The sequence below is a fragment of the Labeo rohita genome, chromosome 7 (assembly GCF_022985175.1).
Source record: "Labeo rohita strain BAU-BD-2019 chromosome 7, IGBB_LRoh.1.0, whole genome shotgun sequence".
NCBI lineage: Eukaryota > Metazoa > Chordata > Actinopteri > Cypriniformes > Cyprinidae > Labeo > Labeo rohita.
Genome location: NC_066875.1, coordinates 33,145,231 through 33,173,202, shown reverse-complemented (window position 1 = coordinate 33,173,202; position 27,972 = coordinate 33,145,231). Strand labels below are relative to the sequence as shown.

General features: G+C 37.0%; 2 protein-coding genes across 2 annotated transcripts in view; one reads left to right on the top strand and one right to left on the bottom strand.

The window, feature by feature from the left end:
- Positions 1 to 2,902: 2,902 nt before the first annotated feature.
- LOC127168446 (adhesion G-protein coupled receptor G1) lies at positions 2,903 to 8,132 on the bottom strand. The gene is made up of 13 exons (XM_051115321.1): positions 8,066 to 8,132; positions 7,429 to 7,872; positions 7,234 to 7,282; positions 6,729 to 6,843; positions 6,516 to 6,638; positions 6,294 to 6,407; positions 5,944 to 5,986; positions 5,731 to 5,834; positions 4,570 to 4,688; positions 4,192 to 4,451; positions 4,001 to 4,100; positions 3,640 to 3,914; positions 2,903 to 3,327 (listed from the first exon to the last, which is right to left on the bottom strand). The coding sequence occupies exons 1-13, from the start codon at positions 8,130 to 8,132 to the stop codon at positions 3,197 to 3,199; spliced, it is 1,944 nt and encodes a 647-aa protein (XP_050971278.1). The 3' UTR covers positions 2,903 to 3,196.
- A 4,675-nt stretch (positions 8,133 to 12,807) lies between these two features.
- Positions 12,808 to 27,972, top strand: part of ccdc102a (coiled-coil domain containing 102A) — a 91,051-nt gene continuing 75,886 nt past the window's right edge. The window contains exon 1 of the mRNA XM_051115368.1: positions 12,808 to 12,960. The gene's annotated coding sequence lies outside the window, so the exon portion shown is untranslated. The remainder of the gene's footprint in view (positions 12,961 to 27,972) is intronic.

The window sequence follows — 27,972 nt, the reverse complement described above, 5'->3', positions numbered from 1 at the left end:
TGCTGTTTAAAGCTTGTCCCATGGGGTCTACGGTCAATTCTGGGGCTGCCAGCGCTGTAAGTGGTGAATTATTCTGGTTTATTAATAGCTTAGAGTGAGAGGTTGCCAGGGTTGGCTTAATCTGATTTTATGACTGCAAGTCCACTGCATCAGACAGAAGAAAAATTACCTTTGATTGCATACATATCAGCAAATTTACATTGTCAACATAGAAATTAAGTCGAGCCACACTTTGGGTCTTTTCTGAGGCCCATGAAGACATGGATTGGATGAAATGTTCTACAGCTTTAAGGATTATGTAACTACTATCAAATGTCTAGTTCTATCCCACCATGCATTTAAACTGTGTTTATTGAAACAGCTTAAATGCTTAACAGGAAGGAAGGAAACAACTGGAGAGATAGCAGTTAAGTTAGTCTAAATGTGATTTTGGTAAACATTACATGAAAACATTCCAGTCCACCTCCCTTGAGCACGCAAAGAAAGACATAATATCCTGACAGGCCAGTGTAGGTCGGATTTTGTTACATGCCTCACTACAGCCACTAGAGGTCACCAATACCAGTCTGAAAAATATAATTTCAGCATGAACTCAATATTTATTCATTCATGTACTTATTTAACATTTCGTCATTTATTTAACGTGTCGCTATGTGTCACTTAATTTCCTGAAATATCGTCGACTTCCCAGATAACACACATATGTCTGCAAGATGTCTGTTAAAGATCTCTTGATCTGGAAAGCATCTGCTGTGTACAAACATCTGACAGAAGTCTTTCAGACGTCAGTTTTACATACATTCTAAATCATAAACATCTTAACGGGGTTATCGGATACCTATTTTCCACAAGCTGGTATGATTCTTTGGGGTTTTAATGAAAAGTCTGTAACATTTTACCTTGTCAAAATCACCCCTTTGTTGGACTAATAAGAGAGCTTGATTTACCTGAAGAGGAATGAAGAGACCCCTACTTAGATTATTTTCATTTCTTTTTTTCTTTCTCAGAATATATGTAATTTTATTGGGACTTTATATCTGTTTTATTAGATATGTGCCTTGCTTGGTATCTGTTTACTTACATTTGTTAGTGCCATTGTATATGTATATTATGTTTTAGTCAAAATCAGCCCTGTTCTATTGCATGTTCCTTTAAATGCTAATGAGCTCTGCTCATCCCGCCACTCTCTTCTGTGGGGTGACGAGCAGGCCTGTTCACTTTAACCGCATTTAGCCGCGAAACTTGCTAACTAGCACATTCTTAAGAAAGGCGATTTGCAAAGATGCATAAAAACCCTTATACTCACTTCTGCTGTAAGTGAAGCTGCATGACAAATGATTCACGCAAACGCATATATGTAGATGGCTGGGCGCATTTCCTTCCAATAGGAAAGTAACATTAATCCTCTGCATCTTCAGTGGCTCAGATGTCGGGAGTAAATAATGACTGCTATGATCATTATTACATCCAACAACAGAACACCTCAATAGCTCAATTGGAAACAATGACGGTCAGAGTCGAACTGTTCACAGCTTAATCAGGGCGGGTCTAAGGTAAGACTGTCATGTCAATCAACTACCGTGGGCGTGGCCTTTCTCAGTGTCACACGGACAAGAAGCTGAGAATGGCTTGGTTTTAAAAAGGGGATATTTCTTATAAAGATTACAAAAATATCACTGGGTGGATTTTTTTTTCATAATATGGTGGTTGTATACACACATTTATGTTCAAACAACATGCAAAAGTGAGTTTTGCATCCAATGACTCCTTTAAATACATTTAATATACGTCTATATGACATCTGACAGGAAACCTTCAATAGATGTATTGCAGATAAGAAAACACTAAAAAATATGTCTCACAGATGTAAATGCAGACGTCAGATAGACATCTCCGTAGTGTATGTGTGCTACCAGGGTTGATTCCACAGATTAGGCTATTTGAACAGAACTGAGCTGCACGATGACTCAAAGATGAACTGACTTTAACTGAAAACTGAGTGTTTAATACTGTCCTCTTGCATTATCGACACAATATTGTCCTGTTAAATCCTGTAAAGCTGCTTTGGCACAATCTGTATTGTAAAAAGCAGTCTATAAATAAATTGACTTGACTTGAGATGTATCATATAATGTACATGCACCTTCTCATTGATATAAATGTCTTTATTTTGTGTGTGTTTGTGGAAATAATTTTAAACATTTTTAAAAATGTGCTAGTCTTACTGTAAAATTACTGTTTTGGATCTTTAGCTTAGCTACCCTTGCAGTCTGTATTCATGTTACGTAAGCAATAACAGAGTACTATTAAAACAACAGTACGATTGCAAGTTTTATGGAACTATTATACAATAGTATAATGAATGAATGAATGAATGATTCGTATACAAAAAAAAAGTCAACACCTTGTGTAACTAACATTAATCATTTGCAACGCTGCCAAGAATTTTAAACTGAAAAGTTGATGCAATAAATGTAGTTTTGGACAGGACATTTAGGACAGGCCATGTTTTCTACAAGATAAAACTGGAAAGTGGAGGGTGTATGACATCATTGGCAGGCGACACAAGGACACGGTCCGTTTTACTAGTTCAAATAGCTTATTTCTGTTTTTAAAGATTTTTCGAAACATTTGGGATAATGTATGTACACAAGTCAGCAAAATATATAACACTGTTCTAGTGGTTCTTGGATATTTTAATAAAAAAATATTACATGCATGTTGTGCCTTTAATAATAGTTTAATGTTTTCACACACACAAAAATAAAATACATGTAAAATTCAGGTGTATATTTGTACAATAATGGAAATATAGGCCTACACAGGACACAGTCACAAAGACTATATTATAAAAATATAATTCATATAAAAAAATTAAAAAGCTCAACAAATATTTTCAAAAGCTCAGCAAATATACTTTTTTTTAATGATATAATTATTTGTTTACTTTATTTCATTACTGTAAATTTCAAAGACACTGTGTCTCCAAATATATATAAACTTAAGGATTGCATCTAGCAGATTTACACAAAAATATTGGTGAAAGACAAGGCTTGCTTAATAATGTCAAACTATTTCATTCATATGAAGAATAAGAATAAAGAAATGAGGCATATAACATGTGAAGCATTTAAGTTTGATTCTGAAACAAAATGTCATTTACGTTAATAATAAATTCCCTTTTAATAAAAGACACTCACTTATACAACAATCCTTCACCATCTCTGCACTGTAACATAACAGATTCTTTACTGCCCCCATCCGAACTCCGTTCACATTTCTTTTTCATCCGTTCAAGAGCATAGTATCGCAGCATATAAAAAAATCCTGTTTGGATACAGAAATATTAGTTGATTATAATCAATTATCACTCTAAATTACTTTTTAAAGAGATAGTTCATTCAAAAATAACTTGTATGCATGCATGCATTTTAACTGACAGGAACCTAATGAGTTGCATGCAAGCTTTCTGAAACACTATAATAAAGAAAAACATACAGGTAACACAGCTTACTGTTAGATTATATTATGTAAAATTGACACAAAGCATTATGTCTGCAAAACAGGGACAGTATTTAATCTTTCTTCCATAACTTTCTTGACCAAATAACAATAATATATTTATTACAAAAGTCTCACCATAACAGGAATTCACAATGCAGAAGATGAAGAGGATGGCCTCAGAGTAAGGGAAAAAACTGCAGAGACCCAGACCCCACGTTATGCTAAACAGACAAGTGAGACCCCAGATACTAAAACAAGCCATGCGGTTTGTCCTCCACACAGGCTGGTTATTTATCTTTGTAGCCACAAAAAAAAGCATGACTGCACCAGAGCTCACCACAACTGCTAGTAAGCCAATAATAATGATGAAATGAGCCAATCTGCTCTTGTCAGAATCCAACATCCAGCACCTAAGTGAGAAAAAAAAACTTTTTTTTTCTTTTTCTTTTTCTTGCATACTACATAGTTCATCTTATGAAAAAAAAAGTCTACCTACATAAAATATAGGATGGAAACATCCTCACTTGGCACCATCTTCTTTAAGCCATAAATATCACCTATAGTAAGCAATCTACAAACTAATATAGCTGGGACACCTTAAAAAAATAACAACAAAAACGTTTAAAATTTAAAAATGTTGAAAATATAGCCATTTGAATGGGTTCTTGAATGTGTTAACCAACTCACCAAAGCCTGCCAAGTAAAAGACCCATGGAGGAAGAGTTGAGCTTGATACACAGTAGATTAAAAAGAATGTGTGAAACATTTCCACAGTCATCCAGCAGAGGGTGCTGAGCAGAGAATAGTACAAAAATGTTCCTGTTATCTTACAAATGATTTCATTTCCAGTTTTTGCAAGTATACTGGTAAGGCAGAAGCACAGGTAAAAAAAAAATGTTGCCACCACCAGACCACGATGCACCAGTATGGACTTATCTTTCTCTCCACTGGAGTACAGGAAAAGTGATAGAGACAAAACAAGAAATAGAAATAAAAAAGGGGGCAGATTCACAATAAAAATAAAAGAATAAGCATTAAATGATGTTAGCTACTCAATTCTATTACCTTCGTTTACCAAGCCAATAGAAGAGAATCAAGCAGCTAACTAAGGACATGGCACAACCCGCAGCGGTAATGAACGTCAGATCCTGTAGATGGGGAACTGTTGCCTTCTGTTCCACTTGCTAAAGGATTGAAGAAAAATAGACAAGGTGTGTGGTTATGGGAGAGGGTGCTCGCTGCAGAGCCAAACGGGATAAGCTCCCTGTTGAATAAACCAGCATATGCTGGTGGGTAGGTTTTGATGCTGGGATGCTGGTTAGGTAGGTTTTGATGCTGGTTTAAGCTGGTCCTTTGCTGGTTTATGCTGGTCCTTGACCAGCAACATGACCAGCATAAACCAGCTAAGGACCAGCTTAAACTAGCATCGAAACCTTCCTAACCAGCATCAAAACATATGTACCAGCATATGCTGGTTTTTCACTAGGGCTAGAGCTCTAGCTCCCCCTTGCTGGAGGTAATGGGTGGAGATAGACACCTAACCACACCCTAACCCTACCCCTTACCCTATCCTAAACATATCTCCACCCATTAGTTCACACAGAGGTGGAGCTGGACATCCAGAGAGTGGGAGCTGGAGGCTATTCGGCTCTGCAGTGAGCAGTACTTGGGTTAAGGCTAGAAGGGATACAGCTCTGGCTACTGGGCCTGCGCACATCAAGGGCATAGTTTAGACATTAATAAAACACAAATAGGTAGAACAATTCATTTCATTGTTAGTTTCCGGAGCTATATCCCTTCTAGCCACATGTACAGTGTCATTACATCTGTGTGGTGTAATCCATTAACTATCCCATGGCTATGCATAGTCCCAAGGATGAGAGAAATACCTTTTATTTGGGTCATTCTATAATTGTGGGTACATCTCATGTCCGAGAAGTATAATTTTTAATATATTTTCATTATTATGAAGCCCTGATCATCATTTCATCATTATGAAGCCATTATGAGGACCCCCCCGACACACACACACAAAAAGGAATGGTTTGTCCTATTCTCGCATGCTTTGCACAGTATGATGATATTTCCTCTAGAAGCACATGGATGAAACACTGGAAGTTATGTACTCTCCCCTAATGTTGGTTAAACTAGCAAGCCTGTCAAGAATGGATTAATTAACTAAAGTGTGTGTTACACAAGTATATTCTTGGTAAAGCTTCTACTTACTACAAGAATAGCGAAGTATGTGAGGTGATTACAGCAACATTCTGTCACTGTGTCGTGGATTTTAACAGTCTCACAGCCGTCGTATCTCCAGTTCTCTTGATTATCTGCAGAGAGACATTAACAGAACAGTCAGTAATTGTGCTTCAGCCAGCACTGAAACATTTGCTTGATGTAAAAAACTGAGTGTCTATGAACATGAAGACTTGAGCACACCTCGTCTTGTGTCCCATGAAACACATCTTCTAGAATAGTTAACCTGTTACATGAAATAGGAGAGGTCAGGAAGAACATGCATCTGTAAACATACAGCATAGAGATTCATCATAGCTATTGTGAAGTTCAGCTCTTAAATTCTGTATGAGTAAATGAGGCTCTTGTGATTTAAATGCTGATAACAACATCAGGAAATTAAGGAAATGACAGACATTTAGTCCGCTCATTAGAAAATAATGTAAGCTATATTTGTGGCTAAGCTCATAAATAGCCTTTCAACATCACAACAAATTATGGTATAACTTGAGAAAGTATTTTTTATAAAAGTGAACATGCTCAAAAAGACTTACTGGGAGAGCAGAGTGATGAAACCTGATTTTGACAGGTTCTGGGAGGTCTTTGATGATCTCATTCTCCACAGAGAGTCCAACTATGTCATCCAGAATAGCTGAATTAAATGCTCCCTACACAACACAAATACTGTTATACTGTACATTGCTGTATATGTTGGTAAGCTAATGGAAGCTAAATAATCCACATGATTTACCTCTGCTTGACAAATATTGTCCTACCTTAAATAATGCTTTGTCTTTGAAGTAAGTACACACCACTTTGGATGTGCTCCTTGATTTGGATTTCAGACAGGATGGAAGATAGACGGAGGGTATCTTGTTTGATGCTTTACCTTTAGAGGCCTGGAATGCAACATATATATTTATTCATTTATTCCTGTGACTCAAAGGTTATTTGAACTTTCTGTTTCTAAAAGGTCAAATGATCTTTACTGGCAGAGTGAGACTGAGTCCTGTAAAATTCTCTTTCATCTCAATGATTGTGCTCTGAGCGCAAGGTAGATCCTGCTGATCCATTTTATTGGATTTCATCACTACTTCCTCTATCCTGTAAACAAACACATGCATTTAGACATTATCAACAGATATAAGTATTATATGTTATTTTCACATATTCACCCATGAATGGAGCAAAACAGCATGATTATAAAAATACACAAATGCAAGTTTTAAAGTTGTTATTAATGCATCAAAAATCAAGTGATGCCCTTGGAAGTTCATGCATTAAAAGAAAACATATACATTAAAAAAACAACTGAAGATAATAATAAATAATAGGTAATAGGTTCAGCTTCCTGTTTGTGGCTCAACTTCTGTTTTTCCACTCATACTTAAGCTTGTCATGACTGTGGTCTCATGAGCATGCACAACACCCCTAGCTATTTGCATGATAAACATCAGATCATAACTGATTAAAATAAAGTGATGATTGGCTCACATGTTTGCTCCACTGGACGTCAGAATTGCCTCATCACATAATTTCTTCTCTGGAAAAAGAAAACTAATCTGATTTCATGCTAAAATGAAAGGCTAAATTCACAAGTCAGGTCAGTATAACTTTTTAATTTGATATCTGTACTATGCAAAAAATATAATACAAATAAATTGTATGTATTAAATGAAAAGCTCTTACTGCAGTTGAACGAATCTCCCAGAAAACTAGATTTTTTCATGACCTCATAACTGATGATATCGCCGTGGATGCTGCCATTCACAATACCATACAGAGCAGCAGGTTCTTGTTTGTTTTGTGAGAGGTCAGTGCAACAGTTTTCTTGAAGTCCATGTGATTCACACAGGGTGTGATTCTTTCCATTCACCTCCACTATCAGCAGGTCCAGTAGCGGCTTCCAGAACATACAGAAATTACTTTGATTTTTAACAGGGTTGGATTTTAGAGAGATGGATGAAGATTGTGTGCACTTGGCTGTGATACTGCCCTGAATAGAGAGCGTACTCTCATTGGCTGAAATCTCAAGTTCATTACAGCCTGTTTTCAAATCATACTTCAGATTTAGGGATATATTGCCATGGCACCATGTTCCACACATCTTAAAATCTGTGTCAATTTCTATTGCTGCTACATAGACAAGCAATAAATATAGAAAAAAATTATTAACATACAAACAATAAATAAAATATAGATAGATAGATAGATAGATAGATAGATAAAAAAAAAGCTTCAAACTTGCTTTAAATTGCTACATATTTCATCCTGCTATTATACTAATTCTATGCTTAAATTAAATTCTTTAGAGAAATTTTCTTACCTAGAACCAAAGTGAACAAAACACAGGTGATCATCCACATTCTTACAGTCTTTGGATTCTGCTCCATAAATAGTGCGTGAAAAAGCAGCAGAGAATTCAGTTCAAGAGAGATGAAAACATACTCAATGACATGTCTTTGTCAGTCAGTCAGTCATGGGTTCCCTATATAAATATAATAAATATAATACCACTTGAAATGTCATAAAATCTCTTAAAAGTTGGTTCCCTGAAACAAAGCCATGGCTCTGCTCTGTCACAAACTCAGAATTCTTGAAATATAGTATCACAGTCTCAGTCATAGGCCACATCAAGTAACACATTCCTGCAGTTTTATGAATGTGAACACATTCTAATATGCATGCATTATTAAAAATGCATCAATTTAATTAATACTTGCTTCAGATATCTATAAGTTAATGTTGGAACAGTATATTTTGCCATGTATGCACAATATAAAGTCTTCATGTCTTTAATAATACAAACACCATTATATACAGTGCCTTGTATTCAGTATTCATACCCCTTCGTTTTTTCATGTTTTGTTATGTTTTTTTCCACATCAATCTACACTCCATGCACCATAATGACAAAGCAAAGACAGAATTATCACAACTTCATACATTTATTAAAAGTATAAAAACTGAAATAAGTACATTGCGTAAGTATTCATACCCTTAACTCAGTACTTAGCTGAAGCACCTTTACAGCCTCAAGTCTTTTTGGTATGATGCAACAAGCTTTGCAAATCAGCATTTGGCAATTATCTGCCATTTTTCAACTCACCTACTCATCTTAAGCGCAGTCAGGTCGAATGGGGGCAGACGCACATTTTTTTTAAGGTTTCTCCAGAGATATTTAATTGCATTTAAGCCCAGGCTGTGGCTGGGCCACTCAAAGGCATTCACAGAGTTGTCTATAAGTCACTCGCTGTGTGCTTAGGGTCATTGTCCATTTGAAAGGTGAACCTTCTGTCCAGTCTAATGTTCTGAATGCTCTGGACTGGGTTTTCATTAAGACTATCTTAATATTTTGGAGCAATGAGCTTTTCTTCTACTCTGATGAGTCCCTCAGTCCCAGCCACTGAAAAACAGCCCCACAGCATGATGCTGCTACCAGCACACTTTACTTTTGGAACAGTACTCTGCAGGTGATGAGCAGTGCCTGGTTTCCTTCAAACATAATGCTTGAAATTGAGGTTCATCGGACCACAGAATCTTGTTTCTCACAGTCTGAGGGTCCTTTAGTTGCTTTTTTGCAAATTCCAAGTGTTTTCATGTGTCTTCACTGAGGAGAGGATTGAGTTTTGCCACATCACCATAATGCCCAGATTGGTGGAGTGTTGCAGTGATGTTTTTCCTTCTGTAAGTTTCTCCCATCTGCATATATGATCATGGAGCTCAACTAGAGTGACCATCAGGTTCTCGGTTACCACTCTAGCTAAGGCCCTTCTCCATCAAATGTTCAGTTTGGCCAGGAGGCCAGCTCTAGGAAGAGTCGTGGTTGTTTCAGACTTCTTTCATTATTGGTAATGGAGACTACATGCTTCTGTGAACCCTTTTTCAGAACTTTTCTCAGCTGTTAGATTTTTTATTAAGACGTGTATACCTTTCCAAATCATACCCATTCAATTAAATTTGCCACAGGTTAACTTCACTCAAAGTGTAGTAACATCTACAAGCAATATAAATGCTCCTGAGCTGAATTGCAACTGCCCCAGATAAGGCTATAAATACCTATGCAATGAATTCATTTAGATTTTTAATTTTTAATAAATTTGCAAAGATGTTAAAAACCTTTTTTTTGCTTCGCCATTATGGTGTAGATTGATAAACTTTTCCTAGAGTGACAGCAAAATAAAAATGAAGGGGTATGAATACTTTCGCAAGGCACTGTAGGTATAACAGAGTATATAAGGAAGACTATTTATGTCTGGATTTTAAGATCACAACTTCAACCAAATGTTTGCACACTATGAAAAATACAGTAAGTTCTTTGACTAAAAACTCAGTGGACATACCGAGAGATCTACTCACTTGATGAACATCTGTTGATTTGCATCTCACTGATATCTCGTCTCACTCATCTGTTAAATCCCAAGGTGAGCCAATAACAATGACAGAGACAAACACAAGGATGGTTACTTGCAATTAAACATGCTATTAATAAAATGAAGCAGATTAGAGATAACTACATATTCTATAACCTGTATATAGAGGACATGTAACACTTCCCTCTTCATCAGTTGTGAGAAACAGATGCTTCAAAGACTTAAAAACCAACTTTCTCAGGCTGTGCCGTTAGCCCACTAACCCCACTGTCAGACCACAGTTAAATCACCTATTAATAGCCCAGCAACAGTCAAATAAGACACATAAAAACTCAACCCAAATATGTCTCCTTAGAAGCCCATACTGTGGATGGAAACCAAACAGAATAGATAAGTATTAATGTAAGACTGGGTGACCAAAACTTCAAAGCCTTCCTGACATCCAAAAATGCAACCATAGTTCACATTTAGACATGAATGATGTCCAACATGATATTTATTGTTTGCAGGATGAAAATAATACAATGATTGACTTTTTTTTAACAGGGTAGCCTACTGTTTTCATTTGGTAATATGAAAACAAAATTAGAAATACCGTCAAAGCAGTGAAAAGCGACCTGCTATGACCTGCTCTTTTTCTATTTTTCTTTCTGTGGCTGTTCTGTCATGGTTTAGTTAAAGTCACAGTGAAGTAAAATTTCCTGGCTGTGAGAATGAACACATCTTGTGTTCCGTTAATATAATGTAACATTAATCTTCTTTGGAAGAAAAAAGGGAGCTTGTGAAACTTGTGTATTCTGGGACGCAGTTGCTGGGTGGAGTACAGGTGTGATATATTTCTTATGTGTCCCTGCTTTATAATATTTTCAGCTGAAGAGCACATAAGGAAAAATAAGGTCATTTATTTCCAGCTGTGGGAGGTGGTCCACGTTGTGTAAAGGGATGGGTGTGTTCTGATGAACCATTTACAGGAAAAAAAAACATTACGTAATCCCAAAAGTATGTAAGTACTCAATAATAAATAACTTGATGCCTAATCACCCACCCCAGTTTCCAGTAGCGTTTACTTATTTAACTTTAAAACCTGATTTTAAATTCAGTCAGAATTTGCTGGAGATAATGTTGCCATTCTGATATGACTGAGGATATGGCTCCCCCTAAAGGACTTTTTCAACACTGTCAGAAACGTTTTTTTCCTTCAGCATGTTAGAACGATTTATATAGCTACTTTTGTCAGTTTACATATTGATACCCAACAGGTACCCATAGAGCATAATAACAGTTACCTCTTTGTAAGAATGTGTTTTGACTCTTGAATCAATGCTTTAATTTGCCTTAGATTCTGTTCTTTCTAGAAAGCTGTAATTTATGTTCCACTCATTGTCTAAAGACTCGCTCTAAATGAATCCAGTCTCACTGACAGACCCTCCCTCTGCTACCAATTACAATGCTCTTTACACCCCTTCTGTTTTGCACTATATCCAGTAGGGGGTGATTTTCAGAATAGAAACAGGCCCCTCCTGATGATGATAGGACAGAGAAAGATGCAGCTGCTGTGGCAGGAAGCCTTATCTGCTGCCTGCACAGTTTGTTTATGGGTAATCTACACTGCCGCAATCAATCAGATCAAACCTTTAGTGTTGGAAGTAATGCTCATGTTTGTGGTGCAGACTAAATATAAACTAAATATATTCATAAACTGGTTTTTGGGTGCAGGATGAGGTTAGAAAAAAATGTCTGGGCCTTTTTTTTCTGTTACGTTTTTTGGATTGTACTGAATGAATGCACAAAATGTATACCTTAAATACAATGTGAAGTGTCTGCCAAATAGGCTTATAAAAACAATATAATACAAACAACACTCTGCGTTACTTCTGTCCACATGTACACAATCTTATTGTGCATTCTTCATAACACGCATTCTTCATAACACAAGGTTCACTGGGTTTTTATATAGGCCTACAGGCCTACACATAAGCATATAATCATCCTACAGTGACGTATTATTGGGATATACAGAGTGGCAACTGATATTTATATGCATTTAACGTAAATAGTCTGCTTTATTGTAAAAACTCTTTTTGAATAAAATCTTTTGGTCTCTTTTTTTCCCCTGTAAGCTCCATTTTCTCACTATAAACCATATATGCAAACTTTTTTCTATCAATAAACGATTCCATTTCAATAAATTTAAGTTTTCTTACTATCTTTTCAGTATGTCAGGGTTTGCAGGGGTTAATTATATTCATTTGTTGCAGTTTTTCTACAAATTAACTGTAGTACACTTAAAAATAAAGGTTCCAAATAGGTGTTTTTGCAGTGATGCCATAGAAGAACCAATTTTTGTTGCCCAAAGAACCTTTCAGTGAACAGTTCTTAAAAGAAATATTTTGAAGAACATTTTAAAAATCTAAAGAACCTTTTTCGACTATAAAGATCGAATTTTTGGATGTGAAAGGTTCAATGCCGTTCAAGGTTCTTCATAGAACCATTGATGCCAGTAAAGAACCTTTCTTTTCAAGTGAGTAACTATAGTACTTTAACATAAACTACTATATACTTTAAGGCGCTGTCAGATATCTCGCATATTTTGGCAAAATACAGACTATTGCATAGTGGTGTTGACAAAAAGCTTCCAGGCTGGAAGTTTCGTGACGATGAAGGCGCCGCCTCCGTTCTGTTCTGTTATCCCTCCCCTTCCATCCTTTGCTCACATTGCTCTTCCCTTCGGTGGGAAAATTCCTGTTGGAACATCGTGGATTTGAACTCGGGAATTGTATTGGAAAAGCAGGAATCTGCAACACACGCTGGAGGGATTTTCTTCCATGTTCTTTCTTATATTGTTCAGGTATGTGCATGTGCTAATGGATCACGGCATGGTTACAGATGTATTGTTGTGAATTATCCGAACAGTGGTGTCGAGTGACATTCAACACGACACAAATGTGGACGCAGACGTCGTTTTAGACACGCTGAACTTCCCCAAATATGTCGTTTACCCGTGAATTGCTACGCTGTTTACCCTGAAGCTGATGTGTTGCTGTTACAAATGGTATCTTGTTGCGTTGAGCCAAGTCGCTGGAAATGTAGTTACTAGATCCTGCGTGAACTGTTATGGAGGTTGAAAAGGAAAAGTTTATGGAGGCTTCATTGTTGTTAGCTTTTCTATTATTGCTTTGTGTCAGACTTTATATTAGCATTGTTTATACGGTATTGAAGTAAACAAGTGAGCGAGACAAAAGGTTAAAATTGACTAGAATACAAGTTTACAGTTGCACTGTTTGGAACAAAGTCCACTTCCTTTGGAAGCCAGAGTCATTCATTCATTTTGTATGGCATGTTACAAATTTAAATGTAACTCAGAGCAGTTCAAATTTAGACTTTCGAGGAGTGGTGGTTCTAACTATTCTTTTCTTAAAGAATACAGTGTTTGTTTAGTTCCTAAAAGTCTGTGATGCAATCCTCTCCCACTGTCCAGCTTATAGTACATATGTTTGTGTCACTGACTGGCTAATGACAGTAGAAAAACAGGGCTTTTAAGACCATGGCATCTGTTTTCCTCCGGGCTGGGTTGTCCCCTTTTAACGCCCAGTTGTAAAACAGGTAAAAAAAAAAAAAGAAAACAAAAGAAAAAAAGGGGCTTCCTTTACAGTAAAACAGTGTTAATTGGAGGTCACACAAGTTCCATAAAGCCACAGCCAGGCTCACTTTTTCCACACTCGAAATAGCAAATCCGTGACCACAGAGAAATACATTTTGGTAATATATCCCCTAATAGCTGTCAGAGGAGGGTTATCTGACAAATTTATAGTTGTCCAGGATTGATTCACATCCTAAAAACACACACATGCGCTCGAAAGGGTGATTTGTAATTACATGAGGAAAGACGTGGAGAAATAAGCCATTTATTGTACATTTGGGACTGGAGTTTCACATTTATTGTTTTTGTCTCTTGTGTCTTCATGTTTTTTGGACTTTTTCTGTTAAAGGAATGTTCTAGAATCCCACATCTGGAGCACTCTGGTCGCCCACAGATGTAGTGCTTTCTTCTTCTTCATCACTGCATGAAAAGAGGAACAGTCAAGGCCACACTGAGCCTGGCCCTGTAGCCGCCCTAACCACGACCATCCCAACTGCAATTGCAATGACCAGACCAGATTGAGTTTGAATATAGCTTGTCAGATCCAAGGACGTTGGCTTGGTGCATGAAATGTCCCTCTGTCTTCCTGTGTTTTCGGGAAGAAAAGTTCACACAAAATTGAACATTCTGTATTGTGTCATTTCAAATCTGTGTTACTGTTTTCTGTGAAACAAAAAAAATAATATTTTACACAGTTTTTTTTTGCAGCTCATTTCCATAGAATAAAAGCTTATAGTTGACACAACGGTTAAGCTCCAAGAAATGACACAAAAAGCAGCACAAAAGTAGTCCATGTGACTCATATTTTCCAATATTACACTTTTAAGCCCATATGATAGTTTTGTGTCAGGAACAGATGGAAATTTGTCATTTTTCGCTGACAGTGTTTCCCTCCAGTGAGTTGTTTATGAATCATTTATTGCGTCAGACTTAAGTCATTGAATCTAAATTGTGACTTAAATTTCAATCTTCTAAAACTAATGTGAGGCTTTAGATTTAAAATTCAAAGCACAAGTTTATTGTGGACTATTTTATGGTGTTTGGTTGTTGTTTTTTCAGATGTGGTCCCTATGAATTGCCATTTTATGAAAAAGAGCCGCATAAAAATGTTTCAAAAATGACTAATATGACATTGATTTTATTTTAATTAAACAATAAAAAAACTGACTCGAAATGAAGTTCTTAGCTTTGCATTTTACTAATCAAAAAATAAGTTTTGATATATTTATGGTAAGAAATGTACAAAATATCTTCATGGAGCATGATTTTTACTTAATATCCTAATGATTTTGTTAGCATAAAAGAGAAATCGATATTTTCGACCCATACAATGTATTTTTGGCTATTGCTGCAAATATACCCGTGCTAGTTAAGACTGGTTTTGTGGTCCAGGGTCACATATTACAATGTACAGTATAAATGAATATTGATTTTAAGTGTTATGATGTTAGTGTTTTTAAAAATGAACTAAATGAGCATTAGATGATGGCAAAGGTAATCTAAGTGTAAAAAACAGGACTGTGAGCACCATTAAATATCTAAATGTAGGAATTAAATATCCATTATCTGCCAATAACTGTTATGGTACCAGCATACATTAATGTGCATCCCTGTTTCATGTATCACAAAAAAATAAAAATAATAATAACAGCAGGCATTTACAAACAGCACAGAAAACAGAACACAGATTTTTTTTTAAATTACACATGAATTTGTGATCTTGGTCCAGCAGTGCTGTTGTAATGGAGACCTTTCTGTATTCAGGTGCGTCGACGGCCTTCATCGGCTTGATTTAATTACACGTCTTGTTTTGGTCTGGAGGTCAGACCTGCCAGACTCCCCCTCCCTTTCAACTGTCAACCTGGCAGTGGTCAGCAGATGGTGGATTGCTTTGTGAAATACCTCCGTAAGCCACGGAGCCTCCCTCCTTCTCAAGGAATTCGCTTCTCTGATGGTAGCGCACCGAGCATGGAGGCAGCAAGCCAGACAGATGGAAGGTGAAAAAGCACTATTGCCCCTGCTTTTCACTGAAAAGAGAACAACTCGTGTGAGTGGTTGCTATGGCGACCACACATTTTCAGACGACTCGGACCCATCTGCTTGCAGGCTGCACGTAGACTGAGAACGAGAGCGGTAGTGATATTCATATAGGGTTTTGTGTACGTGCTTCTGTATGGTTTTTGATTGTGAGAAACTGCTTGCATATGAAACCCACATCCTTGTTTTCGCTTTACAAGTAGTTATTTTTCATGTAGGGCAGCTGGATCAACCTGTTAATGGTTTTTATGGTAATTTATTATTATTTTATGCAGGTTTTCTGTGTCTGAGGTGCTTTGCACCTTTCTCAGAAATGCAGATTCTCTAGCTTGCATGCTGAATTGACAGTATAGCTTGTTAAAAGCATTCTGGTGGTCTACACCCATCCCCGAACCTCACCTTTAAAATCTTCTCGCTCTCTTTTCTGGTTCCCTGTCTCCTCCTCCCGATTTCATGGGCTGTAATCGGTTGTGATAGTTTTGGAACGCTGGCTCTGGCTGAAGTGTTTCTGTTTCACACAGCTCAGGCATGTGCAGACAGAATTAAATGGCTACAGGAGATCTGTTTCTCCAAAATGATTGATTTATCTCTGAATGTGAAATACAAACTCTTTGATAGCGGATCAGCAGGAAACTGAAATTCGGTTGTTGAAGTAGAGCCTATTGTCCTATGATCTGACAGCCCTCTTGAGGTACCTCACACCCCCACCGTGATAATTGCGGCCAACTCTGAGTCTGAGGTCTGCGACCGCAGAACTGTTATGCCGCCTCTTGACAATCCTTAGTATCAGATATAGTTTCACATTCTCTGGCTGTTGTGTAAAGTCATGTTGAGGGTCAGGATTTATCTGTGAAAGCCCCTAATTGGAAGTGGCAGCTAAGATCATGATTAGCATTTGTGTGATGTGATATGTGACAGTGTGATTGGTTCAAGTGTGCTGTTGGAACCTCAAAAGTTTGCGAAAGTCAAGGGGATTTTTTTTTTTACTCCACAGCTGCACTTTTATGTCTGTGTATTTGATTTAAATTAAAACACGGTCTACCTGCAGAGACACAACAATGCATGATTAGCACTTTTAAAAGTTTATTGGTTGGAAAACATATGCTAAGTCAGTTTTATTGCACCATGCTGTGCTTGCCTTTGGTCTAATGAAGGAAATGATTACTAGTATTTTTTTTTTTTTTTAATGTTTTAAATATACTTTATTATAAGGTTGTGATGGTAGATGATAGTCAGAGATATTTGCTGTGACTGACTGCCTTTGATATCAAGACTATTATTATTCTTATTATTACTAGGCTAGTATTATTATCTAATTAATATTAGGGCTTATTTGTCCCATCATATTTCTTGTTATGATTCTAATGAGTTTCTGAATGCAGTGGCCAATCAGAGGCAATCATATGAGTCATTGCTGACTGAATTCTGCTCTCTTGCGAATTCTCTCATCATAAACAATAAAGTGCAGATGTACGTGCAATGTAAGTATAAGAGATTTATTTATCGTACAGTGTAGACTGTTCTCTGATAATAACGGGAGTGCATAATTTTTGCACTAGACCAGGGGTGGTGAACTCCAGTCCTGAAGAGCTGGAGCCCTGCAGATTTTAGCTCCAACCCTAATAAAAACTAACCTGCCTGTAGCTTCCTAGTAACCCTTCAGACCTTGAGTAGCTTGTTCAGGTGTGTTTAATTTAGGGTTGAAGCTAAACTCTGCAGGTCTGCGGCTCTCCAGGACCGACGTTCGCCACCCCTGGTCTTGACTGAAGTCAGTGATAATGTTCTTTGCTCGTGTTCTGTAGCTGCTGTTTAAATAACGTTAACTGAGGAAATGTAAGCATTATAATTAGTATCTTACAATATTTTTATTCAATTTGTTATCATGTTAAATACAAATTCAGTCATATTAAAAATATTTTATGACATGACATCCTTATGCTACTTGACTCAAAAAGTAGTTAAAAAGAATGTGTAGTTAAAGGAGTAGTTCACTTCCTGAACAAATATTTACAGATAATGTACTCACCCATTGTTATCCAAGATGTTCATGCCTTTCTTTCTTCAGGCATAAAGAAATTATGTTTTTTGGGGAAACATTTCAGGAATTTTCTCCATATAGTGGAGCCCACTATGTATATAGCCCTTTGAAGAGTCCCAGCAGAGGAATAAGGGTCTTATCTAGTGAAACAATTGGTCATTTTCTAAAAAAAAGAAAGGTTTATATACTTTAAATCTCAAATGCTCGTCTTGTCTATCTTTGCCATGTGCATCCGTACTCTGTGTAATCCAGGTCAATACAGTTAGGGTATGTCGAAAAACTTCCATCTCATTTTCTCTTCCAACTTCAAAATCATCTTACATTGTTGCAGAAGTACTGACCCAGTGTTTACAACGTGAAAATCCAAAAAAGGTCAAACGCCCTTTACAAAAAAAGGTAAAACAGCGATGTAGGACAATTTTGAAGTTGGAGAAGAAAATAAGGTGGAAGTTTTCCGACTTTCCCTAACTGTATTGACCCTGATTACACAGAGTACGCATTGAGCTAGACAAGATGAGCATTTGAGGTTAAAAGATATATAAATTTTCTCTCTTTTTTTTTTTCTCTTTTTTTTTTTAAGAAAATGACTGTTTCGCTAGATAAGGCCCTTATCCCTCTACCGGGATCGTTTAGAGCCCTTTTAAGGTGCATATATGGAAATAATTCCTAAAATGTTTTCCTCAAAAAACATTCTTTCTTCAGTCGTAAAGAAATTATGGCATAAACATTTGAGAAACATCTGAGTACATTATCTGTAAATTTTTGTTCTGGAATCTTCTGATTGGTTAGCTCATGTCACATCAAACCTTGCAAATTATTATTAAGCAAATTTAGGTTCCTTAGAACTGGTAATTGCAATTTATTTGCTCTGTTTTATTTTGTGAAACCTTACTACGTATATGGAATAACCATTTTATAAAAGCAATAAGCCCTATGAAGCCGTGGTTTATAGCTTCGCGTTATGCCTAACAACGCCCCTTAGCTGTTATAAATAAACTATAAACCACGGCTTCTTTGGGCTTATTGCTTTAATAAGCACTGTTTTGAATAGGGCTTAAGTAAGGAGTTAGTTTTGAACACTGGCTGGCTATGTACTTGCTCAAAAATTGATTTTGTACAATTTTTTTTTTTTTATCAAAAAAAGTTACTGACTGCAGCTTTAAATAAATTAGCATGCATCTCACAGGCTAAGGATAGAACGATATGAGTATGGAGCATATCGCCCAACACTACTTCATTGCACCATTTTGTATTTTTAGATATTCAAAGGCAAAATATATATTTTTTTCTAAGAAGGATTGTTTTCTTAAGATTTTCTTTATTAATATTGTTTTAGTAAGACTTTTTAGTAAGTTTTTTTTTTTCATTAAGATATCAGCATTCTGGAGGTGGTAAAATTGTACACCATATTTTTGTATGGGATTTTCCAGCACTAGATTTATTCATTGTCTGCAGTGTAATTCAGTTATAATAAACATTTAGCCAAAACCATCTATGAATGATTTGTCTCCTCCGTTTTCAATATTATATATTTTAAGAGCTTAAATCTCTTCCACAGCTTGATTTTATTTTTCTTAAAAATAACACCAAAAATGTGGATGTATTAAAGGAAACAGCCTTAGAATTCTTAAGTCAGACTGGGCTTTCATCCTCCATGGAACTGGAGGATAAGGTCTGTCAACTCTGAATTTGATGCATGGGATTTGGATTAGGATCTGCGATAAGAAACGTTGTGTTCTCACATATTGTCACCAGATTCCTGGACTTTCTATTTTTCTTTCTCTTTTTCCATTGTAATTTATGTGTGTGAGTTTGGAGGATAAATGTTCTATTAAGAATGGCTTCATTCATGCGTGAAGAGTGTTGTGTCCTGTTATGAACCGTCACTCGTGTTAATAATTGCACCAATATTCTTCCCTCATTACAGCTTTACGCCCCATATCACTGGTGATGTTTTGACATATTGCAATACTTACAGATTCCACATCGGCCTGCAAAATATTCAGATAAGCACTAGGCAAGCGTACTGTGTTTGCACACAGCTAATGTTTTGTCAGCCTTTGAGGCCTTTTTTAAAAGTTCCTGTTCTTTTGTCACTTCTCCAGCTGTGTCTCTGCACTGTATATTATGGTGGTGACCTCAGTGCTAAAGTTACGCCTGGTCAAGACCACACTAGCTGTTCAGAAAGACATGTGGGAAAAGCAGTTGTTTGCAAAAGTGGAAACTTCATAGTTTGACACGCAGCTCCTTGCACATTCATTTGTTGCAAGTTCTCAATGACACTGTAAATGCATGTTTAATAGGGCAAAAAGCCTCTAAAAGCTGATTGTGTATTTCTCATTGCTGTTGTTTACCTGGACCTGTTTCTGGATAAGGATCTTTGGCATTTTGAAGTTGGAGCTGCAGGAAGGAAGTCTGATAGAATGGGGGTTAGAGTCAAAAGGATGTTGTCTCGGGGCCCATGACGACCCCCCCTTACTGTAGAAACAACTGTTCATGCTGGCTTCAGAGTGCTTATAAGTCACCTTTTGGCCCTGCAGCAGGGGCCAGTCCAGCTGGGAATAAATGCGCTACATCATTGGATATTCTGTGCCTTCCTGTGGCCAATTAGCTTGCACCCCAGGCCCGTAAGCAGTCTGCCAGATGCACCATAGCAGTGGTCTGCGGCTTTGAGAGGGAAGGGCTGTGGCATATAGCCTATGAGTGGTTATTAGAGAGGCTCCTCTCTGAGTCCACACAAGCCTAGAGATTTGCCGCTTGACCTTCATTTAGACTGCAACCGGAATTGGGCCCCTCAAAGCCTGTAACGTTCAAGAATTTGGATGTCTCTCGATAAAATATCGTCCAAAAATTTCAGACCACTTCAAGTCCTAAGTTGAATAGGATAATTGACCAATTCACTCAAAAATTCTCTTACTGGCAAATACAAAAGAATCTATTTTGGACTGTTGACCATTTTGAAAAAAAAAGGTCCATGCAGTGGAAGTCAAACTTTTTTTCAGTGTCGCTTAAAAAAAAATCATCTTTTGTGTTCCACAGTAGAGAGAAAGTCATACAGGTTTGGAACAACATGAAGGAAAGTAAATGACAAAGTTCCCTTTGTTTTTGGTTGAACTCTTCCTTAAAGGGGTCATTGGATACCGATTTTCTACAAGTTGATATGATTCTTTAGGGTCTTAATGAAAAGTCTATAATACACTTTGGTTAAAAATTCTCAATGGTTGTATAAAACAACATCCTTGTTACCTTGTCAAAATGAGCTCTGCAAAAATCATCCTATTCTGAGGGATTGTTCCTTTAAATGCAAATGAGCTCTGCTCACCCTGCCCCTCTCTTCTCTCTGCTGCTCTGAGATATTGTTTACTTTAGGTGCATTTAGTGCGTTTAGTTGCGAGACTTGCTAACTAGCATGTTATTAGGAAAGGTGATTGCAGAGATTCATAAAAAAAAAACCTTCTACTAATTTCTGCTGTAAGTGAAGCTGGATCATGAATGATTTGCGCGAGCATAGACGCATTTATGTAGATCGGGAGGTGCATTCCCTTCACAAACAAATGTAATCTACTGCATCTTCAGTGGCTCAGATGTCGGGAGTAAATGACGACCACTATGTTCATTATTACATCCAGCAACACAACACCTCAATCGCTCATTCGGAGATATTCTTGTCTAACTTACATCCCTGCTCCGGCATCAAAACAATGGAGGTCGGACTGTTACAGCTGATTTGAGGTAAGACGCTCATGTCAATCAACTATCATGGGAGCGGCCTATCTGAGAATGGCTCGATTTGAAAAAGGGGATATTATTTTGTACAGATTAATTAAAAATCAGTACATGGATTTTTGTCATAATAGGGTAGATGTGTACATACACTGCCAACACACATTAATGTTCAAACAACATGTAAAAGTGAAGTTTGCATCCGATGACCTCTTTGAAGTTCAAGTCAGAACTCAAACCTGCAGACATTCTTTAATATTTTGCCAGAAATTGAGTATGATTATCGTATTTTAAGAGGGTTTTGAAGGCTTCGGCCTTGACTGGATGAATTCTGGTATGGGACTGGCAGATATTGTGCACGCTCGTAAATGTTAGAACACTTTTGTATTGTTCCGTTGTACTGCTGAGCATAGATGAGAAAACCATGACAAGGCTTTATTTTGTGCTGGCGTCAGCCCTCTGTTTAATAGTTGTATTAGAAGGGGCTGTTTCTTTAGATACAATCATCTTGAAGTCCCGGAGGTGTCTTCGGATTTCTTTTCACTTGCTTTGTGGTTGACTGGGTTAGGGCCAGCTGTCCGTTGAGATCACCGTTGCGTTTGCTTGGCAGGAAGGCGTTTCGATTGTGATTCCCACTGAACCGGACCTCACGGATGATGATTTATTTTAACTATCATGTGAGATTCAAAAAGACAAAGTCGCTCTGTCTCTTCGTTGCTCGATGGAATGAGGCTTTTTCAAAAGATTGGCAACTTGGTGATAAAACTTTTCCTCTTGGGAGCGCACATCACACTCTCCGGTCTTGTAGTTTCTCCTCTGTTAGGCTGTTAGCTGACATATTTATAGTGTTTTTATTGTTAGTCACAGATGCAGTGCAGTCTGTGTTGATTAGTCATGTCGGCATGCGAGTCTGTAAACGTTTGAGATTGACTGGGAAATTGCGTATACATGCCTAATAGTTTATTGCACATATTATGTTTAATTAATGAAGTTTCTGTCCTACATTCTGAGCATTTTTCTAGACTGAGACCCAAGACAGTTTCTTTTAAAGAGTCCGTTTGCCCCAAAATGGAAAGAATGTCGTCATTTACTTACCCTCATTCCGAATGCGTAAGACTTTCGTTCTTCTTCTAAACAAAGTAAGATATTTTTTTTAACACCTGAAAGATTTGTTTGTCTCCTTTGAAAGTTGATTCACTGATAGTTATGATTTCCTAATTTACGTGCTTAAATGTACTTGCTTGGTGTGTGAGAAGAAGCTGGTTCCCCACACATCAAGCAAGCACGTTTAATAGGGATCCACGATATTATTGGAGTGATATCGGAATCGGCTGATAATGGCTTTAAATGTAAATATCGGCATCTGCCCGATATGAAAAATGATCCTGATATGTCTTGCTAATAAGAGGAATACATCATATTTGCTCAGAGTGTGGTAGCGATTAGATCACATCAGCAGTGTGGCTTAGCTTAACTTCAAGCAAAGTTTTGCCTGAAGGATGATTAGATTCACTGTTTTGGATTGCTGCATTTCATCTGAGAATACACAAACAGAATGATGCATTTAGTGTGTGATAGAGTAAACAGTAAAGCCGCGTGTCCACCAAAACTAATACGCTTTAATTACTAAAGCGTATTTATATCATATCAACCAGAGCGTCTCAACGAAAAAATGCTGCGCCCTCATGCTCTCACAGCTGGGCAATTTCAGCAGTGCGCCTGGCGTTTTCAGCTGGTTAAAAACGCTTTGATGGACACACAGCCTAATAGCACGTGCAGTGGCGGCAGTGGCAGGACTCCCCCTGATCCTAATGCCCATTCGGTAAGTAGTTTTAATTTCGTAGGGGTGCTGTTGGCCTAGCCTACTTTTAATAAAATGAAAATAAAATACACAAATAACATTTAGAATGTGTTTCTGATTAAATAAAGCAGTAATTGATGTCATAAAGTATATTTTGATTTAAAGGTCAGAAGCTATAGCTTACATTTTTAAAAAAAAAAAATCACAAACACAACACTTGTAAATTAAATAATTTTATATATACTTATTCATTATTGTGTGACATTAAATTTTTTTTTTTATTTCAACAAATTATGAGCTCAAAGATTTTCAGAATTTTTACAACTCTTGCCTTAGACCATATACAAATGTTAAATCTTAAAAGGGTTACTCCACCCCAGAATTAAAATTTTGCCATTAATCACTTAGCCCCATGTCGTTCCAAACCCGTAAACGCTTCGTTTGTCTTTGGAACACGAATTCACTGGATGCAAACTGCGTACGCCAGATACGCTGTTTTTGTTCACATCAATGCATAAATATACGTAGAAAAGGTATCCATGTGGTGCGGCTGACACAGAACGATGTACAAAGTTTGCATCCAGCGGATACTCTCCAAAATGGCACTACGCTGACGCGGAGGAGACGAACTGTTGAATAAAGTCTTTTTTTTTTTCTTTGCATACAAAAAGTATTCTCGTCGCTTCATAAAATTCAGATTGAACCACTGATGGCAGATGGACTACTTTGACGACGTCTTTCTTACTTTTCTAGGTCTTGACAGTGGTATTTACCTGGACAGTCACAAGCCTCCCGGTTTTCATGCAAAATATCTTAAAGGTTCATGAAACCCTGGACTACTTTTTCTGAGATTTTAGCAGAGGTGTTTGTGTTGCATGTCATAGATGACAATGTTAGCATCTGTTCATTTTAATTGTTGAAGAAAACTGGCTAATTTTGAGCTTTTTTGCCTAATTATTCATGACAGCCTGTGTTGATTTGCTGTGACAGATGCTTCAGACAGTGAGATTGCGTATATTAACTGAAAGAAATGTTCATGGATCGAGAGAGATTGCTTTGTAAGAGTTCAGCACAAACTCGATTCATTCATATAACGTTAGTGAGTATAATAGCGGTTTTTACATCTCCTTGACGCAACCCATCAAAAGGATTATAAACGCCACAAAATAAGCCTTAAAAGTTAATTGAGGTGCAACAGCGCGTTCATATATATGTTTTCGATACAGAGTGCAAATGCCTGTGCATTTATTTGTGTTGTTAACTCGATGGGAGCGAAATTAAACTGTCTAAATAGTCTGAACCTAAAGTTTAATCTCTGCCCTCTTCCCCCTCTGCTCTGCAGCGGACCACGCCCACTTTTGCAGCATTTTTTAAAACTGTGGTGAGAACTAACCAGTGCTGAAAATGGGGGGTTTCATGACCCTTTAACTTGTGTTCCGAAGACTAACAAAGCTTTTACGGGTTTGGAACAACATAGGGGTAAGTGATTAGTGACAATTTTCATTTTGGGGTGGAGTAACCCTTTAAAATAAAATGTTAAAGTTACCACGGATTTTTCTGAAGAAAAAAAAAAGATTGATTATATAGTTAATTTATAGTTATTTTCAAAGCTTTAATGTTAAAAACTAACCAAAATGAAAAATAATTTGCTTAGAATTTCCGCACAGGACAACAGGACAGACTTGCCGTTGTTTCCAAACAAAAGGAAATATATCGGTATCGGCATCAACTATCGGCTAAAATTAGTTGAAAAATATCTGCATATCGGATATCGGCAAAAGTCCAATATTTTGCATCCCTAATGTTTAAGCATCCATTTACAATATTTGATGTTCTTTGATCAATATATCCATATTTGAGGTGATCAGTATTATTTATATGTGAATAAAAGCCTAAATTAAATCTGTTCAACATATTAAGTAGTTGTGCCTCCTCAGAAGACTTTGATTAAACCGCTCTGTTCATATGGATTTATTTTACCGTCTCTTTTGAATCATTAAAGATTTGGGTGAATGGCCCTTAAATGACAGAAATCTCTCAGCTTTCATTAAAAAAACATCTTCATTTGTGTTTCATAGATGAATAAATGTCTTAAAGGGATAGTTCACCCAAAAATGAAAATTTTGTCATTATTTACTCATCCTCATGTCGTTCCAAAACCGTAAACCTTCGTTCATCTGTGGAACTGATAGTTGTGGTACTTTCCTGAATGCGCGTCGAAGACTGACATAGAAGAGAGGAAATTGTTGAATAAAGTATAAAGTATTCTCGTAGCTTTATGAAATTAAGGTTGAACTGCAGATGTCACATGGACTATTTTAACAATGTCCTTACTACCTTTCTGGACCTTGAATGTGTCAGTTGTGTTGCTGTCTATGCAGGGTCAAAAAGCTCTTGGATTTCATCAAAAATATTTTAATTTGTGTTCTGAAGATGAACTAAGGTCTTACAGGTTTGGAATGACATGAGGGTGAGTAATCAATGACACAATTTTCATTTTTGGTTGAACTATCCCTTTAAGACTTTAAAAAAAAAAAGAAAATTCTGTCATTTACTCACAGTCATGTTGTTTCAAAGTAAGGCAAAAATCTTCTCAGTCTGAGAGCAGTTCCCTCGGTGAGGGGTTTTTCCTGGATGTGTTGTCAGAGGATGATGGACTTTGCTTATGTGCTCAAGTTTTGTGTCTGTTTTGACGGTTTTGCCCCCATAAACTTTCCATTGCAAATTGTGATGTGACCTCCAACCTGCTGCTCCGTCTGAACAATTAATCTGATTGGTCGGTTAAACAGTCTGCCTTATGTTTTATCATTTTCCACTTTGTGTATTTAAACACCAAAGCAGCTAGAAACAATGTGTTCCTTCTGTCTAAAATTAACATGCGTTATGACTGTGTTTATAGCGCCTTGTCCTTTAATCAAAGGAAAGTATGTGAGAGAAATGGGGGTGTTTGTTTTCTTTCTGGCGGATGGGTTCTCCTGATGGCTTTTGTGTTCTCTGGCTGAACCACGGAATGATTTAGATGATTTAGTCTCTTTTTTTTTTTTTTTTCTCCATTCATAATCAAAGCTCACTTCAAATCCTGGATGATTATTGAGAACTTGTAAGTTAATATAGCTCTGTATTGCCGTATTTAAATCGCCTTCAATAACTTAATAGTCTCAATATGTCTGCAGTTGAAATACATTTCAGTGTAGCTTTACAAGGTTTATAGTTCATGCAATATTATTATTTAGGTATTAGGTATTATTTAGATCTTTACCTCCCACAGGCATCAAGTGTGGAGGTCTTTTCGTGTTGTGTGTGGGTGTGCTGTTGTGGTGTATCATGTTCCTCATCTGATCCTCATTAGCGGCGGGGAACATGAGGAGTCTGTCTGCGGGACTGTAGACGGTCTCATCCTCTCTGCATTTGCCTTAGCCTTATGTTGCACTGTACCAACAAAGAATGACTGGGACCAGAACAGATGGCCTTTTTAATCCCTCTGTGTTGCTTTGAGTGTCAATTGTTAGTCACTTTGTTTCATGAGTTTGAAACAATAAAAGAGGTCAAAAAGCTTCTTTTGTGTCTAAACTCTGCTCTTTTGAATCCAGACTGTTTGACTCAGCATGAGGGGTCATGAAGGTTGGCAGATCTGCCTCAGACCAGGATTTTGTAGGATGAAACATCTGTTATGTGTTGCTTCAAAAATTGGTACATAATATAGCTCTGTTTCTATTCACCTTGAAATCATACCCTCGAAGCACAAATGCATTCTTCTGAATCTGTACATAAACACATTGCTAAAACAGATATTTGTTCCTAAATATTGTTTTGCTGAAAACTTTATTATGAGATAAACAGCTCGGAGTTTAAAGGGATAGTTCAGGGAAAAATTAAAATTCTGTCATCATTTATTCACTCTCATATCGTTCCAAACCTGTTTGATGTTCTTTTGTGTAACACAAAAGATAATAATGTTTGTAAACAAACTGTTTTGGTGGCCTTCGACTTATATACACTGAGACTTTTTTTTACAAAATATCTTAAGGGGATCGTTCATCCAAAAATGAAAATTCTCACCCTCGTGTCGTTCCAAATGTGTAAGACCTTTGTTCATCTTCGGAACACAAATTATGATATTTTTGATGAAATTCGACAGCTTTCTCACCCTGCATAGACAGCAACACAACTGACATGTTCAAGGCCCAGAAAGGTAGTAATTACATCATTAAAAGAGTCCACTTCCAAAACAAAGATTCACATATAATACTAGTGAACATATAGTACTACTGTGAACGTCGAATACTGACACGGAGGAGAAGAAATTGTTGAATTAAGTCATTATTTTTGTTTTCTTTGTACACAAAAACTATTATTTTAGCTTCAGAAAATTAAGGTTGAACCACTGATGTCACACAGACTATTTTAATAATGTCCTTGCTACCTTTCTTGGCCTTGATCATGGTAGTTGCGTTGCTGTCTGCGTGGGGTCAGAAAGCTCTCAGATTTCATCAAAAATATCTTAAGTTGTGTCTTAACGAAGATCTTACAGGTTTGGAATGACATGGGGGTGAGTCATAATGTCAGAATTGTAATTTTTAAATGAACTATCCCTTTAGTGTTCTACTCCGGTTTGGAACAA